General features: G+C 44.3%; 1 protein-coding gene across 3 annotated transcripts in view; it reads right to left on the bottom strand.

Annotated features, from left to right (window-relative positions):
- The window catches only part of LOC122941116 (collagen alpha-1(XIV) chain-like), a 121,568-nt gene that overhangs the window by 37,509 nt on the left and 62,482 nt on the right, over nt 1-21,577 (bottom strand). For all 3 annotated transcript variants that reach the window (XM_044298129.1, XM_044298128.1, XM_044298127.1), the window contains 5 exons: nt 20,540-20,679; nt 20,332-20,464; nt 12,590-12,649; nt 9,638-9,685; nt 5,311-5,449 (listed from right to left, as the gene is read on the bottom strand). In XM_044298129.1, the coding sequence (XP_044154064.1) occupies nt 5,311-5,449; nt 9,638-9,685; nt 12,590-12,649; nt 20,332-20,464; nt 20,540-20,679 (520 nt within the window). The remainder of the gene's footprint in view (nt 1-5,310; nt 5,450-9,637; nt 9,686-12,589; nt 12,650-20,331; nt 20,465-20,539; nt 20,680-21,577) is intronic.

Here is a 21,577-nt window from a genome sequence, read left to right on the forward strand (position 1 = left end):
AATAATGCACCTGGGGCGTAAAAACCCAAGAGCAGAATATAAAATCAGTGATACAGTCCTAACCTCAGTATCTGAGGAAAGGGATTTAGGGGTCATTATTTCAGAAGACTTAAAGGTAGGCAGACAATGTCATAGAGCAGCAGGAAATGCTAGCAGAATGCTTGGGTGTATAGGGAGAGGCATTACCAGTAGAAAGAGGGAGGTGCTCATGCCGCTCTACAGAGCACTAGTGAGACCTCATTTGGAGTATTGTGCTCAGTACTGGAGACCATATCTCCAGAAGGATATTGATACTTTGGAGAGAGTTCAGAGAAGAGCTACTAAACTGGTACATGGATTGCAGGATAAAACTTACCAGGAAAGATTAAAGGACCTTAACATGTATAGCTTGGAAGAAAGACGAGACAGAGGGGATATGATAGAAACTTTTAAATACATAAAGGGAATCAACAAGGTAAAAGAGGAGAGAATATTTAAAAGAAGAAAAACTGCTACTAGAGGACATAGTTTTAAAAGTAATATCAGGAAGTATTACTTTACTGAGAGAGTAGTGGATGCATGGAATAGCCTTCCTGCAGAAGTGGTAGCTGCAAATACAGTGAAGGAGTTTAAGCATGCATGGGATAGGCATAAGGCCATCCTTCGAATAAGATAGGGCCAGGGGCTATCCATAGTAGTTAGTATATTGGGCAGACTAGATGGGCCAAATGGTTCTTATCTGCCAACGCATTCTATGTTTCTAAATCCAGCACTGGGTGAGGTAGAAAACTTAAAGCTTCAGCAACATCTGCATCTCTGTGAATCTCTGTCTTCCTCCAGCAGCTCCATCCTTCTCCCTCCCCCTGTCCATAGATTTCTATGGCAAGCAGCTATAGCCACATTCTTCAGTGAGCTGCTAACTTGTCTTCACTGAATTGAGAGTGAATGAGTAGTTAGTGAGGCAGCGTGGGGAGAAGATGTGGCTCATCAGTGGAGAAAGAAGCAGTTTTCCATAATAAAATATATTACAAAAGTTTCTTCACTGGTACTATTGATGCATGAGAAAATGGGTTACTTTTTAAAGAGGTTCGAAACACATGGCTGCTTTTTCCCAGAAACAGTGCCACACCTGTCCATGGGTGGTATGGGGTATTGCAGCTCAGTCCTATTCACTGCAATGGAGCAAAGCAGAAATACCAGATATATGGACAGGTGTGGCACTGTTCCTGGGAGAAAACAGCCATGTTTGTGTAATCCTGAAAAACCACCTTAAAATGGGTTATCAGCTCTGAACCCGGACATATCCCCTTCTTCCCCCACTCTGCCCCTCTGACATGAGCATCATGTTCCGCTGCTCTCCCTTGCCCTGTGCTGAATCATGCAGGGCAAGGGCACCGGGTCTCCATGGGTAAGCTAGGCGGAGGCTGTAAAACGGCTAATGGAACACTGTTAGGCGGAAACCTCTGCTTAGCAATGCAAAACATATAAACCAAACAGCCCTTGCTCTGTGCAATACCTCACAAGGCAAGGGAGAGCATCAGAGCATGAAATGCTCATGTCAGAGGGGCTGAGTGGGGGAAGAAGGGGATATGACCAGATTCAGCTCTGAACCCAGACAACCCTTTTAAAACGGTGTAATGCAGAGATGTAACCTGAAGTTTTTGGGTCCCAGTGCAAAATTTGTAACAGCCCTCCCCACCTACTATGGTAATGTAGTAGAGAAGACTTTGGACCCTAGTGGCGTATCAATCATAGAGGCAGACCACACAACTGCTATGGGGCCTTGGTTGAGGGGGGCATAATGCTGAAATTCTGCTGTTCGTGACCCAGATTCATAGTATTTTCTGGCAGCCACCACTAGGGGAAGCTCAGTGCAAAGAAATTATTTAAACTTCCTGATATCTATGGTTACTGTATGCATTGTGCGCCCCCTGGTGGTGGTTGCAGAAAGACCGTTTTACAATATACTATGTGGAAGGGAAGCAGTTTTATCAGTGTATTTATGCCAGTTGTCCGGCGTAGATACATTGAGAAAAATGGTGTTCAGAATGAATTTATGAAATATCTGTTACACTTTTTTCTGACCCAAATTTTTTATTATTATAAAATGTGTTCCACTTAATTTGAAAAAAATAAATAAAAAATAATATATATATATATATATATATATATATATATGCATTTACTATATATATATATATATATATATATATATATATAGTAAATGCATCAGAAACAGCTTTCTGCGTGTTTGATGCACGTGCAAGTTTTCTATGGGGCTCTATGAGATCTGAGGCCACGTCAGGTATAAGGGCCCTGGTGTAACTGCTACCTCTGCCCCCGACCCGCTACATCACTAGGGTGTAATGGACTGAATTTGCTTGGAACCAATCAAAGCCATGTTTCCCTTTGTGGTAGAATAATATAAACTGAAAATGAATAATTCCAATGTCATTCTCTGCAGCAAAGACATTCATCAACTGAGCTCTCGCCCCCCGCAGATGTGTGGCGCCCACTGCAGGCCAGGAGCAGAGCGCACAGTGGCTGTAATGTTGTCAGCAATCATTGATCAACCATGTTGCATGAGGTTTCTATTGCCAAAGGGAAGCGAATAAAAATACTAGATTATCCTCAAAGCAGGAGGTGATGACAATCTGCAAGCCGCATTCACAGATAACGGAAATAGTTTGAGATTTCCAGATGTGTGACCTGTTATAGGGAATGGCAGCAGCCAGACCATGGATTGCGCCATAGTTCAGTTATCACACTGGGATAATTCACTGTATAGGAGTTGAATGACCCCTCCCCCACCCCATCTGGGGGCAAATGTCAGCCTGGGGGTACATAGGTCTGCGGGATTTGTGCATCCCAATGCTACGTGTTATGTGCATCCCAATGCTATCTCCATATAAAGGAGATTCATGTGATCAGGGCTTTGTAGGATTAAGAGCTGAGGAGACATGAAAAGACCGAGCCCATCGCCGTTCCCTGGAACGCTCACAGCTCACTCTGCCAATTAACTTCATATCCACCAGAAAAGGGGTCTCACATAGGCCAAGAAAATGAGATCAAAAGTGAAGCGAAGCGAGCTGGAAATTACGAAGAAAAGAGGTTCCTGGAAGATGAGAGGAGCAGGGAGAATATAGGAAATTACACAGAGGCCTTGGAAATGGAGGGGAATGCGGGCACGCTGAGGGTGAGAGGGGGGCGACAGATTAGAACGGTGTAGCCATGTGTTGTGGGAAGATTGTGTAGCTGCACCAAACTGAAACCTGACTGGGAACAATCAAAGTCCAGCAATTGAAGCTGTATAATTTTATAATTAGTTTCTGCAGCTTTCTATTAGACTTTACATTTCAATTTCTCACCATTTACAAGATCTCTGATTGCAGTCAGTGAATAGAATTACTTATGACCACATTCAAGGCTGAAAACCTTTACAGACCTAAGGGGGGATTTTATCTGCCACAGTGCAAGAGCTGAAGGATCTGTAATGACATAATGTCATGTAATCAGTGCAGGAGGAACCGAGTTCAGCAGTTGAGAGAAGTGGTAAGGATCTGTGATGATGTCACCGTCATGTGATCAGCGCAGGAGGGGCCGAAGCTCAGCAGTGGAAACAACAAGTGGTAAGGATCTGTGATGATGTCACCATCATGTGATCAGCGCAGGAGAGGACGAAGCTCAGCAGTGGAAACAACAAGTGGTAAGGACCTGTGATGATGTCACCGTCATGTGATCAGCGCAGGAGGGGCCGAAGCTCAGCAGTGGAAACAACAAGTGGTAAGGATCTGTGATGATGTCACCGTCATGTGATCAGCACAGGAGGGGCCGAAGCTCAGCAGTGGAAACAACAAGTGGTAAGGACCTGTGATGATGTCACCATCATGTGATCAGCGCAGGAGGGACCGATGCTCAGCAGTGGAAACAAGTGATAAGGACCTGTGATGATGTCACCGTCATGTGATCAGCGCAGGGGAGGCGGAGTTCAGCAGTGGAGAAGTGGTGAGCATGAAAAACTTTGGAAGTTGTAGTCCTCTCCTCTTATACTCCCTCTCTGGATTGTCCTCTGATGTTCCATACTAATGGCCAGGACATGCTGGAAGTTATAGTCCTCTACTCATACCCCTTTTCTGAAATCCTCTGACACCTCATGAAGGCCTGAACATCCTGGGAGTAGTGATGAGCGAACTTCTGTTTTAAGTTCGGCGTCTAAAGTTCGGCTTCCGGTTAGCGGAGAATCCCGATATGGATCCTGATATGGATTCCGACTTCCGTTGTGGTCCGTGGTAGCGGAATCAATAATGGCCGATTACTGATTCCGCTACCACGGACCACAACGGAAGTCGGAATCCATATCGGGATCCATATCGGGATTCTCCGCTAACCGGAAGCCGAACTTTAGACGCCGAACTTAAAACAGAAGTTCGCTCATCACTACCTGGGAGTTGTAGTCCTCTTCTGTTCCCTGAAATATGAGTAAGGGGGAGTGACCTCCGAAACGTTGCGCTTGAATGTGGTTTACAACTCGGCGAACTCTGAACAAGTGGGCCTGAGAGCCATGCAACACTTTTTAATTGTGAAACAAAGTAAAGAAAGTACCATGAGGTCTTCTGAAGCGTGAGTGGTATTTCTCATCTAACAACAAATGTCCAAAATTTTATATGGCTGAATTGCATATGAAGTCTGAGTGAGTCAAAGTGAGACTCTTAATCAGCCAGAAGTGTAAAATACAAGGGAATACCCTGATTGATTATAGTTCCCTGAAATATCCCATAATACCTGCCTGGGGCTTGTAGTCCTCTCCTCCTTTATACCCATTCTCTAAAATATTCTCTGATGTCACATAATAACGACATGGACATGCTGGGAGTTGTAGTCCTGCCCTCGTATACCCCCTCCCTGAAATATCCTCTGATATCCCATAATACCTGACAGGACATGCTGGGAGTTGTAGTCCTCTACTCATAATCCATCGCTAAAATGTACTCTAATATCCCATAACAATAACATGGACATGCTGGGAGTTGTAGTTATTTCCTCTAATACCTCATCCCTGTAATATCCTCTGATTTCCCATAATACCTGCCAGGACATGTTGGGAGTTGTAGACCTCTCTTTATAACCCCTCGCTAAAATGTCCTCTGATATAACATAACAGCCTGGACATGCTGGGAGTTGTAGGCCTCCTTATGCCTTTGAATGTAAACAATGAATGGGCCACTGCCTCTCCCTGCAAGATCAGACATTTAATATAGATTTAAGACTGGGCGAGCCCTTTACCCCTGCAAGACGCGTGTCTTGCAAACATTAAACAAATATTGCCATTACCTGGTCCATAAGGTCAGCTGGATATTCTCAGCAATTGAATAGATCCTGGAACCTCCTAATACAAAGGTGTTGAGGGATACCCCTCTAATGGAAGAGTAATTTTTCTCATCCAAGCCAAATACCGCCATCATATTGTACCCTAGGAGAGGAGACGGTGAGATCAGTCAATAATATCAATAGACAGACAGACAGACAGGGCACTCTTAACGATACCTCTGTAAATAGAAAACCCTGTGTCTCTTCCATTAGATTGTACAACACTAGTCTTTAGGTATATCTGTTTTGGGGAAAGCTGGGTGGTGATTATTATGAACTACATTAGGTTTCTGAATCTAAATAATGACAACCACAATTGGTTCTGTTAAGTGACACCCGTAGGGGTTGTCATAGGAATAGCACAAAGTTCCTAGGCCCGTACCAGCTGTACTTGTCACATATGTCACCCCAAGGGGTCATACTCAAATGCACATTAGTGTAGTTCCATGTCAATAAAGCTTAAAAGCTATAACTTTCTTATATACTTTGTGCTTTCTCTGCTTGCAGTCAGTTAATGGAGATATTGTATTCTTTATCACAAGCTAAAAAAAAAACATCCTGACCTCACAGCTGAGGGTTTGTTGCAAGTGTATCCTGTCTAGACAATCCTCTGTCGCCTAAACAACTGGGACTCCAGGCTGATACATTGTAGCAAACTATCAAGACAGAAGAGAGGTTTGTGCAGCTGATGTATCCAGTTTAGACAATTGTAACAAACCCTCAGCTGTGATAGGTATTAGGTAAGGATGGGTTTCCATTCTCTAGAGCAGAGGTCAGCAACCTTCGGCACTCCAGCTGTTGTGAAACTACAGTTCTCAGCATGCTCCATTCATTTCTATGAGAGTACTTAGAAGAGCAGAGCCAGTATGCATGCTGGGAGTTGTAGTTTTGCAACAGCTGGAGTGCCCGAGGTTGCCTACCCCTGCTCTAGAGGTAAAAGGAATGTTTCCATTCATTGACAGCAGGAGGAAGTTTGAAAATGAAGATGAATCGAAACACAAAGTATTTTAGAAAGCTTATCCAGGGGCACAAAATGATATACATCTGTCAAGTGCCGTCTTTCAGCAATACTATGACATAAGTGCTGCAAGCCCAGACGAACGGAGGGTGGGAGTGGTAGTGGCTCGGCTGTAATAAACATTCACCGATGTCCACCAGGGCAGTGATAGGAGGGCACATCCCTTCTTCCCTCCGGGCACACGATGTAGGGGCTCCTGCCTGATGATAGTTGGGGGGCCCTTTGTGTTATGAGTGTTGTAAGGCAGGAGATGTAGGTGCAGTGGCTGGAGGATGGTGCAATAACCAGGTCGACTGTGTAAAATAACCAAGTCCCTCTTTACTAACGTGCTGGATGGGAGTTGTAGTACATCCAGCGATATCAAGGCACAATTCCAAGGCAAGTCACAGTGCAGTCTTCCCAATAGCTGTATACAAGCAAACAACAATAACAATAATAATTGGAGTAGTAGTCTTTGAGCTCCTTCTAAACACTTTGGAACCTTTCCAAGATGATCACAGGCGTGCAAAACTCTCAAAAAGTGGTAGGCGCCAGAGACTATAAACCATCCACATGCAAAAAGTCTCGCAATCAGCTCTGCAATTTCCAGAGTGAGGGATGCAGATCGTTAAATAGTCATTGTGAAAGGTGCCACGAACTGTTAGGACTCTTTCACACCAGCAGATGCAGTGCGGGTAATCCGCTGCGTGAAAGAGAGCCAAGCCCCGTTCTAGACAGCAGAGGCAAAGAGCATTAACATGATTGATAATGCTCTTTGCCTCTCCGTGTTCTTTTTACTACAAAATCACGGTGACAACTTCATCTCACTGTGATTTTGTAGTAAAAAGATCACAGAGAGGCACAGAGCATTATCAGTCATGTTAATGCTCATGTTAGTGCTTTCACACAGCAGATTACACGCACAGCATCTGTTCGTGTGAAAGAGCCCTTAATCCTTCCATAGGTAGCAAAGTCTAACAGTGAACACCTTGCTACGTGAACGGCCTTGTGATCTTGGACACTCTATGAATGTCTTCTCCAGCTTTCCTCCGGGAAGGGTTCTCTCTACAGGCATGATGTTTCTCCTGGAGTTCAGCTGAACTGAACTAGCTTCTGTCCTGAAAAGCAGGCAGAGCCATGCTGAAGTGGCTAATGCAATATTAGCTAGAAAGTGCCTCCTTCAAAGGGGAAAGCTAATCCCCTCTGCTGAGTCAAGGCATAATGAACTAAACAGTGTCACCTACAGACAGCTTTGGGGATTACATAAATACATGAACAGATAAAGCATGAACAGATCAAATGAAGAACAACTTGCAAGTACCGTTCTGGGGTACTGCATCATCAGTTGCGGTTGGGGGAGGGGCCACAAGCCAGGGATCCACATGAAGCTGCAAAGCCAATGGATGGGTAACACATCTGCATGACACAGTGGGGTTGTCACTTTAAATCCCCCTCAAAAGTAAGGGGTAATGTAGCACTGAGCTGAATCTTCTGCCTATACAGTAGAGGACTCTCCGTCAAATAGACTAAACATGAATTGAGTAGCTGTCCCTTTAAAAGCTCTTATCCTGGCTGCATATTTTCTTATAATATCTTCACTGCATGTCGCTATTTTCTGGCACAAAGCAGAGGAAGACAATCTTATTACTGCTGCTGATTGACGCCAGGATCTGATGTTCAGATTGAGTGAAATGGCTGTAAAGATAAGAAGAACATGACTCCTCAGAGCAATTCCAGAAGAGTCATTACTTCACTTAGGGAGAACGTTCCTACAAGGAACATTTCCACCTTAAATAATAAACCATATCCAGTAAATATCCATCCGCGAGTTGTCCTCTGAGGTCACATCTGACAAATCCACACAACTGATCAAAACGCAAGAAAATTTATTGATAAGACTATGGAAGCTGTAATGACACTTGTATTCACCCAGTTTTCCCAGCAACATATATTCCCAGACAAGGGTGAATATAAATTTGAGGATAGGATGACTTTAAAGACATACCGGTAAATTAATTGGCAAAAAATCTGTTGAAGGGTCACTAAACTTTCAGCAAACATTTTCGCATGAATAAAGAGAATGGGTGACTATAAGAAATTTTTTAACAGTTCATCTTATTAGAGAAAAACACTTATTTTGCCATCTAGCAGCTCACCCTCCTTCCCCCATCCCATAGTATTCTATTGACAGACCTAGCAGACAACTTCAGTTTAAGAGGTGGAAAGAGGCATTTTTCTCTGATAAGATATATTAAAAGTTTTTTTTATATTCATCCTTACTATTGGTTTATGTAAAGTTTGCTGAAAGAACAGTGACCATTTGATTTTTTACTGATGACCTATCCTCAGGGTTGGTCTTCAGTTTCTGATCAGTGGGGTTTGACTCTCAGCACCCCTGCCGATCAGCTATTTGCAGAGATCGCAGCGCTCCAGCAAGCGCTACAGTCACTTCCTAGGCCAGTGACGAACCGTTCATTGGTCACATGACCTAGACGCAGGAAAATCCTGTTCAAGTGAATGTGGCTGAGCTGCAATACCAAGTACAGCTGCTATCCAATGGACGGCACTGTGATTAGTAAGCTGAGAGGAGGTTGCGGCGCTCACTAGAATGTGAGCAGTGAGGGTCCCAGGTTGCGGACCCCTACTAATCAGATAATGATTGCCTTATCCTGATGATATAGAACATCAGAATTAAACACCTTGAAAACCCCTTTAAAACTATAAAATTCTGACTGTACACAGCAGCCACTAGGGGGAGCTTACTGTTCAAAGCAATGAGACCTAGAATAACCTGTATACATTGAGCTTCAATCAAGTACTAAGACTGGTTCAATGTCTGGTCACAGACCCAGTTATCAGTTGCAATTTCATGATGTATAGCAGTGATGGTGAACCTTTTAGAGACCGAGTGCCAAACTTCAACCAAAAACCCACTTATTTATCGCAAAGTGCCAACACGGCAATTTACCCCGAATACTACAGTCCAATATAGTATATCTTCCATGTACTTTATAATTTGGTTATATTAGCCTGCCTACATTTAGTGCGCTGCTTGTGCTGTACATAGTGTACCCTGCGCTGATGAATGGCGGGTAAAGTCTAAGGCATATTCGTATGCCTTAGACTTTTTCCAGGGTGCGGGTCCTCACAGACAGGGCTCTGAGTGCCACCTCCGGCACCAGTGCCATAGGTTCGCCACCACTGATGTATAGATAGAGGAGGGGTTATCAGAGTTCCTTTCAAAATCCGTACTTCAGCATGGCCTTGTTGTGCCTGAAGCCTGAGAGCTCTTACCATGAAAAGCGTTGCCCATTCCTTTGTCTTCGATCAGTGGACACAAATCTGAAAGATTCAAAGACACAATACTGGATTGCATATACAGCACCATTGATAGGGCCACGGATTCAGTTCTGTCCAGGGAAACAGCCACATATATTCTATATGTTCTTTCCCAGAATCTATATGGGTTTGCCCTGGGTACAGTAGTTTCCTCACCCAAGACAATCCATTTCTTGTGTTATTATCCTACTATACATATTTCAAAATTATATGGCATTTGTAGGACCTGAAGAAATATCCATAAAAATAAAAAAAAATTCTAAAATATGGTATAGCCGAATTCTGTCCAGAAAGACAACAAATTACATGGGTCAAATGGTTTAACACTCAGCACCTGGTGGCCATAGGTAGTACTGCAGCTCTATGCTATTTGTAACAAACATTTCATTAATACCACCAGTGGTCACAGGTGGTATTACACTATTATTTTTGTTATATTCAACTAAGGCCTCTTTCACACTTGCGTTGTCCGGATCCGGCGTGTACTCCACTTGCCGGAATTACACGCCGGATCCGGAAAAACGCGAGTGTACTGAAAGCATTTGAAGACGGATCCGTCTTCAAAATGCTTTCAGTGTTGCTATGGCACCCAGGACGCTATTAAAGTCCTGGTTGCCATAGTAGGAGCAGGGAGCGGGGGAGCAGCATACTTACCGTCCGTGCGGCTCCCGGGGCGCTCCAGAGTGACGTCAGAGCGCCCCATGCGCATGGATGACGTGCCATGCGATCACGTGATCCATGCGCTTGGGGCGCCCTGACGTCACTCTGGAGCGCCCCGGGAGCTGCACGGACGGTAAGTATGCTGCTCCCCGCTCCCCACTACACTTTACCATGGCTGCCAGGACTTTAGCGTCCCGGCAGCCATGGTAACCATTGAGAAAAAGCTAAACGTCGCATCTGGCAATGCGCCGAAACGACGTTTAGCTTAAGGCCGGATCCGGATCAATGCCTTTCAATGGGCATTCATTCCGGATCCGGCCTTGCGGCAAGTGTTCCGGATTTTTGGCCGGAGCAAAAAGCGCAGCATGCTGCGCTATTTGCTGCGGCCAAAAAACGTTCCGTTCCGGAACTGAAGACATCCTGATGCATCCTGAAGGACGGACTGTCCATTCAGAATGCATTATGATAATCCTGATCAGTATTCTTCCGGCATAGAGCCCCGACGACGGAACTCTATGCCGGAAGACTATAACGCAGGTGTGAAAGAGCCCTAAGGGTACTTTCACACTAGCGTTTTTCTTTTCCGGCGCTGAGTTCCGTCCTAGGGGCTCAAATCCGGAAAAGAACTGATCAGTTTTATCCTAATGCATTCTGAATGGAGAGTCCGTCCCTCAGGATGCATCAGGATGTCTTCTGTTCAGTCTTTTTGACTGATCAGGCTTTTCAGAAAAACGTAGCATGCAGTATTTTTACCTCCGGCCAAAAATCCTGAACACTTTGACTGAACGCCGGATCCGGCCTTTTTCCCATTGACTTGCATTAACGCCGGATCCGGCGCCGTGTGTTCAGTCAAAACGGATCCGTCTTTTGCATGTTAAACCCGAAAAATAGGGAAAAAAAGTTAAAGCCCATAAATTCTGGAGTGTAATAATATTACAGGATATAGCTACTAGAGAGAGATCGTTGATCCAGGGATTTATTCTGATTGCCTGATTGGAGTCGGGAAGGAATTTTTATTCCCCTAAAGTGAGGAAAATTGGCTTCTACCTCACAGGGGTTTTGCCTTCCTCTGGATCAACTTGCAGGATGACAGGCCGAACTGGATGGACAAATGTCTTTTTTCGGCCTTATAAACTATGTTACTAAATGGCGGATCCGTTTTTTCCAATGCATTTTTCCATTGTGATTGAAAGCCTGATCAGGATTCAAATGTAATCAGTTTTCACACGTTTTTCCAGGTCCGGCGGGCAGTTCCGGTGTCGGAATTTAACGCCGGATTCAAACAACGCTAGTGTGAAAGTAGCCTAAACCCGAAAAATGTGAAAAAAAAAGTTAAAGTCCATAAATGGCGGATCCGTTTTTTTCACTGCATTTTTTCATTGTGATCAAAAGCCTGATCAGGATTCAAATGTAATCCATTTTCACACGTTTTTCCGGATCCGGCGGGCAGTTCCGGTGTCGGAATTGAACGCCGGATTTAAACAACGCTAGTGTGAAAGTAGCCGTACACTCTAAGGAAACAGCTCTTGGTGGCCATAATTGGTATTGCAGCTTTTTGCATTATTATTTTTTTTTAAGTACACAGGGCATGAAATTTAGGTCAGGGTCATACTTTCTTTAAATGCTTAACCCTTTCCTATCCTGTCTGCTTTGGTGGAACATTGAATTGGTGTTTCTATCAAGTCTACAGGAAACAGACAAAGGATGCAATTTATTCTTCAATTCAATGGTAATTATTCATATCCGGACTCCGCTCATTTCCCTGCATGCTTCCATTTCACTTCAATGGAATAAATAACTTTTCGAAATAGTAATCAAATTGTCATTTGTATTCCAGTAAATCCATCATAACCCTAGAAGCAACAGAAGGAATTTTAATATGGAATTACCAGAAACTATTAAATTGCAAATAAAATTTTATTTCTTTAATTTTTTTCTTTAAAAATTTTATGTTTTCATATATTATTCATTTCTTTCTCTTTATTTTTTTATGTAATTTATGCTTTAAACAACCGCCTACTACAGGAGTCAGAAACCGCCAGCACTCCAGATGTGGCAGAACTACAATTTCCAGTGTGCAGACTTACTTGGCCCTTCGCAGAACTCCCATAAAAGTGAAAGGAGCATGCTGAGAGTTATAGTTTCACAAGAGCAGGAGTGCCGGAGGTTGCAGATCAGTCAATTTCTCTTCCAGTCTGCCATTTTAATAGAAGTTGTCATCTAACCTAGAGGAACTGGGCTGCTCACCATTTGCACGGCTCAGTGTGAATCCACCACGGGCTATAGGCATCTTCCTCAGATTTTCTCCTGCACAGAAGAAAAACGAAGGGTTATACTTTTTCCTATACTAGCCATCTCTGCACATAGAGAACGAGGAGCCACATGGAAGAGATTGGGCTTCCCAATAGTAGACACCTTGCCCAAGGCGATGATAATGACCTGGTTCTAAGGACTTGGACATCAGAATCCAGCAGGCCCTGGACCATAAAGGGACCAGAAGGTCTTTGTGCAGATGGTCTCTACAGGGGCCCATTAAGAGGGCCACATTTAGATAAGCGCTAACAGCTCCCTCCTAACCTTTATCAAACAAGGAGATTTGGGAACCAGCTAAAGGATGACACAAGGGGGTTGATCGGATTGCAGGTTACAGAGGTCTCAAGTACAGGCCTCCATTTTGATATCTGTTAGGGTAGGAGCTGTGAAGGTGGTTAGTGGAGCAGATGACAATGTGTCACAGGGAGGACGTTGTTCAGAGGAGGCCAATTACTTATTATTACCCGGACTAATCACCCTGATAACTAATGACTGAAGGGCAGTTTTCTTCAAAGAATGAAACTATGAAGCCTCGTGATCCGCCTGCTGTGACTTTGAGAGTGAGATCAATCTCTGTCTGACTGAGAAGTAAATGAAGGATAAATGCTGCAAGGATGTTCTCTGTATGGGGTATATACAGCAGCGATGTACATCCCCATGAATTGCGGCCTTGTGCTAACCTAAAATAAAAATCCCCATCATTCTGCACTCAAATTCCCGTAATAAGAAAGTGAAAACAAAATCTTGGAAATCTTTGCTAATTTATTGGAAAGGAAAATCTAAAACCTTGCATTTACATAAGAATTTAGATCTTTTACTCAGGACTTAGTTGAAGCACCTTTGGCAGCGATTACAGCCTCCAGTATTCTTGGGTATTATGCCAAGAGGTTTGCACACCTGGATTTGGCGATTTTCTGCCATTGGATGGGAACGGTCTGTGGACAGCCATTTTCAGGTCTATGCAGAGATGTTAGATTGGGTACAGGGCTCTGGCTGGCTAACACAAGGACATTCACACAGTTGTCGCTTACCCACTCCTGTCTTGGCTCTGTGCTTAGGGTCACTGTTTTGTTGGAAGGTGAACCTTCAGCCCAGTCTGAGGTTCAGAGTACTGGATCAGGTTTTCATTAAGAATATCTCTGTACTTTGCTCCATTCAGCTTTCCCTCGACTCTGACCTGTCTCTGTGTCCCAGACTCTGAAAAACACCCCACAGCATGATGCTGCCACCTACATGCTTCAGTGTAGGGATGGTATTGGGCAGGTGATGAGCAATGTCTGGTTTCCTCCAGACATAATGCTTAGAATTGAGGCAAAAAAGTTCAATCTTGTTTTTTTACAGTCTAAAGACTCGTTCACACAAACATGCCGTTTTATGCTGTCCGCAAATTGCAGATCTGCAAAAAACAGATGCCACCCGTGTGCCTTCCGCAATTTGCGGAACGGAACAGGAGGCGTATTATAGAAATGTCTATTCTTGTCCGTAAAATGGACAGGACTCATAATTTTTGCTAGGCCACGGAATGGAGCAATGGTTGTGGACAGCACTCTGTGTGCTGTCCACATCTTTTGAAGACCCATTGAAATGAATGGTTCTGTATACGGAATGCAGAAAATGGCCCGTATACGGAACGCAAATTACGTTTGTGTGAACGAGCCCTAAGAGTCTTCTAGGTGCTTTATTTGCAAACTCCAGGTGAGCTTTCATGTGTTTTTATTAAGTAGATGCTTCTTACTTGCCACTCTGCCTTAAAGCCCAGATTGGTGGAGTGCTGCAGTGATGGTGGACCTCCTGGAAGTTTCTCCTATCTGCACACAGGAGCTTTGTAGCTCAACCAGAGTGACCTTTTCAGTGCAGCAGAATTTTTTTTTTGCACCCTTCTCCAGATCCTCTACACAATCCTGTCTGAGCTCTTTCCTCCTTGTGGCTTGGTCTTTGCCCTAATATGCATTGTCATCTGTAAGACCCTCCCCCCACACACACCATTTTGCTGTACTTGCTATACAGCAGCACATACCTGTCACATTCACGGCCTCCCAGGTGACATCTCCTCTAATGTAGATCCTCTGTCATCATCTTCTCCATTTGGTCCGTACAATTTCTATCATCATCTTCCAACCTGGAGCCCCCACAATGTTATCCTGCTGCTCGCTGTGCTCCCCAATACACCCAAATACTATCCTGAAGGAAAATGAGTGCCCCCATAGTAATAGTGCTCCTCCAAGTCCCACCAATAGTCATTCCCTTCTAGAATGCCCTCATTAGTAATACTGCCCCCTACAGTGCCCCCAACCGTGAACTCTAACCAAGAGTGCCACCATTAGTAGAAGAGCCCTCCAGTATTAACCCCTTCACGACTGCAATCTGTATATATACGTGATAGCTGCACATACCCCGTGCAGCTACCACGTATATATACGTTCTGGCAGCTCTTAATCCAAGCGCTGCAAAGCGCTTGGATTAAAGCTTCTGCCCCTGCCCTGTATGCTGTCACGGACAGCATACAGTGCAGTAATGCCGGCAAGGGACCAATCAGAGTGGCCCCTTGCCGGCAATCGATCCGATTGGTTAGTCTGTGCAGACTAACTAATCGGATCGCGGTGTGAAAAAAATGCCGGTTTCAGGCTCTGATCTGCGGTCTGCAGATCAGAGCCTGAAATCGGTAATGTGTCCTGAAGCCCCCGTGCCCCCTTGAAGCCCCCGATCTGTGCCCCGTTCTTGTCCTGCCCCCCGATGCGGTCCGCCCCCTCCTGCCCCGACCTGCGCCCCCTTCTTGTCCATCATCTTCTCCTGCTACTTCCTCCCGATGCGGTCCGCCCCTTCCTGCAGCCCCTTCCTGTAAGTAGTGAAATGCTTCCCCCCTCTCCCCAGTTTCCAGCGATGCCGCGTCCCCTGCCCCCGATGCGGTCCCCCTTCTGTGTGTGATGGCGGCGGCTCCATTCCTGAGCCGCCGCCATCAGCAGCGTGTGTCAGCTCTATGCTGACACTGCTGTAACCCCATAGATGCCGCAGTAGGGGCATCCATAGGGTTAATAGAGGGAGAGGGCTCCCTCTCTCTCAACCATCAGGGCTGCTGCGATCGCAGCGCCCGATGGTTGCCATGGCAACCGGACGCTTTGCAAAGGCGTCCGGTTGCCATGGTATAGGCGTCCAGTGCTGCCACCTACAGGCATCTGATTGTATTATACTTTGCAATGCAAGAGCATTGCAAAGTATAGTACAACCATCAGCCCCACTGGATCTTCAAGATCCAAGAGGGAACTGATAAAAAAAAAAAAGTGAAAATAATAAAAGTAAAAATAAATAAATAAAAATGTAAAAAATAAATTTCCTTTTCCTATAAAAAAAAAAAAAAAAAAAAACCACACATATTAGGTGTCACCGCGTCCGTAACGACCATCTCTATAAATATATCACATCATCAACACCGTCCAATAAACACCATAAAAAATAAAAACGGTGTAAAAAAATAAGCCATTTTTGTCACCTTACATCACAAAAAGTGCAACACCAAGCGATCAAAAAAGGCGTATATACCCCAAAATAGTACCAATCAAACCGTTACCTAATCCCGCAAAAAATTAGCCCATATTTAAGACAATCACCCAAAAAATAAAAAGCTATGGCTCTCAGACTATGGAGACACTAAAACATGATTTTTTTGGTTTCAGAAATGCTATTATTGTGTAAAACTTAAATAAATAAGAAAAGGAATACATATTGGGTATTGCCACGTCCGTAACGATCTGCTCTATAAAACTGTCACATGACCTAACCCCTCAGATGAACGCTGTAAAAAAAAATAATAATAATGTTCCAAAACAGCCAATTTTTGGCCACCTTGTCCCATAAAGTGTAATAATGAATGATCAAAAAATCCTATGTACCCAAAAATGGTACCAATAAAAACCTCAACTCTTTCTGCAAAAAATGAGCCCCTGCACAAGACGATCGGTAGAAAAATAAAAAACATATGGCGTTCAGAAAACCAATCCAGCAAAATCTGCCTTCCAAAAACCGTATGGCATTCCTTTCCTTCTGCGCCCTGCCGTGTGCCCGTACAGCAGTTTACGACCACATGTGGGGTGTTTCTGTAAACCGCAGAATCAGAGTAATAAATATTAAGTTTTGTTTGGCTGTTAACCCTTAATGTGTTAAAGAAATTTTTTTTATAAAATAGAAAATCTGCTAAAAAAGTGAAATCTAGAAATTTCATCTCCATTTTCCTTTAATTCTTGTGGAACACCTAAAGGGTTAATAACGTTTGTAAAATTGGTTTTAATTAACTTGAGGGGTGTAGTTTCCATAATGGGGTCATTTATGGGGGTATACACTATGTAAGCCCCACAAAGTGACTTCAGACCTGAACTAGTCCTTAAAAAGTGGGTTTTGGAAATTTTCTTAAAAATTTTAAGAATTGCTTCTAAACTTCTAAGCCTTGTAATGTCCTAAAAAAATAAAATAACATTTCCAAAATGATGCCAACATAAAGTAGACATTTGGGGAATGTTATGTAATAAATATTTTATGAGGTATCACTTTCTGTTTTCGAAGCAGAGAAATTGAAGTTTAGAAAATTGCAAATTTTTAAAATTTTTTGGTAAATATGGGATTTTTTGATAAATAAAGGTGATATATATTGACTCAAATTTATGACTGTCATGAAGTACAATGTGTCACGAGAAAACAATCTCAGAATGGCGTGGATAAGTAAAAGTGTTCCAAAGCTATTACCACATAAAGTGACGCATGTCAGATTAGTAAATTTTGACCTGGACATTGGGGCATCAATGACCCTTGGTCATGAAAGGGTTAATAATGCCTTCACAGAGCCCCCAGTAGAAATAAGGCCCCTCTATTGTGCCCCCAGTGGTAATAAAGCTCTCTACAGACCCCTCAGTAGTACTAAAACACCCATAGTGCTCTTAGTAGAACTAAGGCGGATCAATAAGCCCCTCCTATAGAGCCCCTAGTAGTAATAAGACTGCCTATAATGTCCCCTGGATTTGCAGTGCCTCCTGTAGTTATATTCCTCCCCCCACCATACAGTCCCATGTAAATAACATCACAGCATCTCTCCTACCCCCTCCAAAATACAGTCCTATGTAAATAACATCACTCCCCTCCCTTCAGCTCTAAAATACAGTCCCATGTAAATAACACTACTTCCCTCCCTTATAAAGTTCCATGTAAATATCACACCATCTCTCCAGCTCCCTCCTATATACAGTCCCATGTAAAACACATCCCTCTCTATCTCCAGCCCCCTTCAACATACAGTCCCAAGTAAATATCACCCCCTCCCCAGCCGCCTCCAACATTCAATCCCATATAAACATCACCCCCTCAACATTCAGTCCCATATAAATAACATCATTCCCCCCCCCCCCACCAGCCACCTTCAACATACAGTCCCATGTAAATACCATCACTCCCTCCCACAACTGCCATCAACATACAGTTCAATGTAAATACCATCACTACCTCCCACAGCTGCCTCCAACATACAGTCCTATGTAAAAAACAATCCCCTCCAACAGCCACCTTCAACATACAGTCCCATGTAAATAACATCTCTGCCTCAGCCCCCTCCATCATTCAGTCCCATGTAAGTAACATCACTCCCTCCCACAGCCGCCATCAACATACAATCCCATGTAAATAACATCACCCTGCCCCAGCCCTCTCCAACATACAGTCCCATGTAAATAACATCACTCCCTCCTAGGGTGTTTAGAGAAGAAAACAGCACTACTCACTGGATGTATTCAAAAATCTGTCCCAATGGTAGCGGTGCCAGCGGTGTTAGGTCCAAGCCGACGGGCCCACAGCAATCCATAGAAGAGAATAATTACCGCAGCACTCTGTCTTCAGTCATATTTGGTTTATTCACCAACCGTGCAACGTTTCGACTTCAGTAAGCATATTTCAAGCGTAATTAACTTACTATGAACTCATGTTGGGGAATGAATATAAAACATAAGGTGGAAGAGGAAGAAGACGGTACATGTGTCCCACTGCCTGATAAGTTGGACCTTGTATGGTACCCTTGGATCTTCCTACCTCCATTGAGCTTTACACGTCTTGATTAACTGATTGATAAGCACAAGCTCAGGACTACAAAAACTATTTTAGAGCCTTCAGGCCTTCAGACCTACATGAGATAAGTCATTTTTCATGCTTGAGGAGGGGGGGAGCAGGAACCTGGAGGTCTGGACCAGTACATTTAAAGGGGTTGTCCAAGTTATATTTATTGATGACCTATCCTCAGGATAGGTCATCAATATCAGATCGGCGGGGTCCGACACCCGGCACCCCCGCCGTTCAGCTGTTTGAAGAGAAGGCGTGTGCGGTGTCAGCGCTGCCTCCTCTTCACTGTTTACCTTCTAACCGTTGCATCTGCAGTGGTGAGCAGGTGTAATTACATTCATTTCAATAGGAAGGCTTGGGTGTAATTACACCTGCTCACCACTGCAGATGCAACGGCTAGAAGGTAAACAGTGAAGAGGAGGCAGCGCTGACACCGCACACGCCTTCTCTTCAAACAGCTGATCGGAGGGGGTGTCGGGTGTCGGACCCCCGCCGATCTGATATTGATCTGATACTGATATCCTGAAGATAGGTCATCAATAAATATAACTTGGACAACCCCTTTAAGGAGAAGGGGGGAGCAGGACCGTGGAAGTCTGGACCAGTACATTTAAGGAAAAGGGGGAGCAGGACCATGGAGATCTGGTCTGGAACATTATATAGGGGGGGGGAACAGGACACGAGGTCTGGATCATTATATCTGGGGAGGAGGGGGGAGCAGGACCCTGGAGGTCTGGACCATTATATTTAAGAAGGGGGAGCAGGACCCTAGAGGTCTGCACCATTATATGGGGGGGGGGGGACAGGACACTGGAGGTCTGGACCATTCTATTTAGGGGGGAGCAGCACCCTGGAGGTCTGGACCATTATATTTAGGGAGGAGGGGGAAGCAGGACCCTGGAGGTCTGGACCATTATATATGAGGAGTGGGGGGGAAGCAGGATCCTGGAGGTCTGGACCATTATATATGGTGAGTAGGGGGGAAGCAGGAACCTGGAGGTCTGGACCATTATATAGGCAGGAGGGGGGAGCAGGACACTTGATGTCTGGACCATTATATCTGGGGACTGGCGGTGGGAGATTTAGGATGGGTGTGGGGGTGGGAGGTCTAGGAGGGGTGTGGGGATGTTGGGGTGGGAGGTCCTGGAGGCGTGTTTGGGTGGGAGCTCTGGAAGGGGTGGGAGGTCTGAGAGGTATGTGGAGGTGGGAGATCAGGGAGGGGGGACCCTAAATTTTTTTTTGCTATGGGGCCCAGTCATTTCTAGCTACGCCCCTGCAGACCACAGGTGGACTCCAATCAAGGTGTAGAAGCATCTCATTCACGATCAAGAGAAATAGGAGGCCCCCAGAGCTCAATTTCAAGTGTCATAGCAAAGGGCATGCATACTTATGTCCATGCAAAATTTTAGTATTTCATTTTAATACATTTGTATTTCCTAAAAATTTCAAAAATTATGTTTTCACTTGTTATGGAGTATTACGTGGGGATTGATTGGGGGAAACTATTTTTTTAATTTTTTATTTAAACCCAAGGATGCATTCATTGTAAATAGATAGATATGCGATATTATATTGTTTTTTCTTACCTGTATTGTAGCGTACAGAAGATGCATCGCTCTGAGATCCATCCATGTACCGTGCAGATATGGATACCTGGTATTCTGTACTATACTCCATATCATACAGCACAGCTGTTTGCTCACTGCCAACGGTGGACATCTAGCAAACGAGGAGGACTACAATGACCAGAATGTTTCTCTAGTTTATGAGGTTATTTTGGAACAAATCTCAAACCTGGTTTAGTCTTCCTCCACTCAGTGGAATCCACTTGATTATAAAGGAAGTCACATTGTCTGCTCCTGGATCCCATGATACAGTCGCTTTGTCGCCAGAAAGATCTAATACTTTCAGACCTCTAGGGGGCGGAACTTTCACTGAAAAATATAAAAACAGCAAAGGCTCTAATGGGGGGAAACCAAAGGGGAAAATAATGGGATATGGGAAAAGGTTCATGTCACAGTGAGATCAACCTTGAAGCTTGGACATTGACCACCCAACACCATCGAGCATCATTTTGTAGGGAGAGCCCTGAGTCAGTCCAGATCTTGCTGTTCAGAACATGCAGAGTGGAATGGGCATTAGTATTGGGTCCAGGGGCTACAAAAGTAAGGACCACATAAATGTAATTTTCGCTACCCACATTTTGTCCTTACTCCACACAGCAGAAATATTTCACACCTGTGCTTTCCCTTTCTGCTATTGAGATCTGTCATAGGATCTCAATAGCAGAGGAAAATGCTTCATTGTCAACGGGGACAAAACTGAACGGAACATAGTGCACCAGAATGCAAGCAGCGTTTTTCTGCCCGGCATGGGATGCGGAGCAAGATGGATCCATCATGACATACAATGTAAGTCAATGGTGACTGATCCATTTTCTCATACACAAAAGAAAACGGGTCACTAAAACCATTGTAAGTCAATGGGGGACGGATCTGTTTTCTTTTGTGTTCGATAAAACTGACCAGTCACCATTGACTTACAATCATTTTAGAGACGGATCCGTCATGGCCATTTTAGAGATATCAATGGAATTGTCACGGCGGGGAGTGGGGGAAAACCCCCACCGTGCGGTGTCAAAGGGTAAAAGGGGATCAGCCTGGCCAAAAGGAGTAATAAGGGAGCAGGTCACCTCCTACAACATCCCTAATCCTCTCCCTGACTCCTCACCGTATGAGAGGACCCCGATGGTAGGATGACTCATACTCTGGATTTCTAGAGACCCTAAGTCGCCCTGGTAATCCCTCACCAAGGAGCAGGGAAAAGACGACC

This window comes from Bufo gargarizans, chromosome 6 (genome assembly GCF_014858855.1).
Source record: "Bufo gargarizans isolate SCDJY-AF-19 chromosome 6, ASM1485885v1, whole genome shotgun sequence".
Lineage (NCBI taxonomy): Eukaryota > Metazoa > Chordata > Amphibia > Anura > Bufonidae > Bufo > Bufo gargarizans.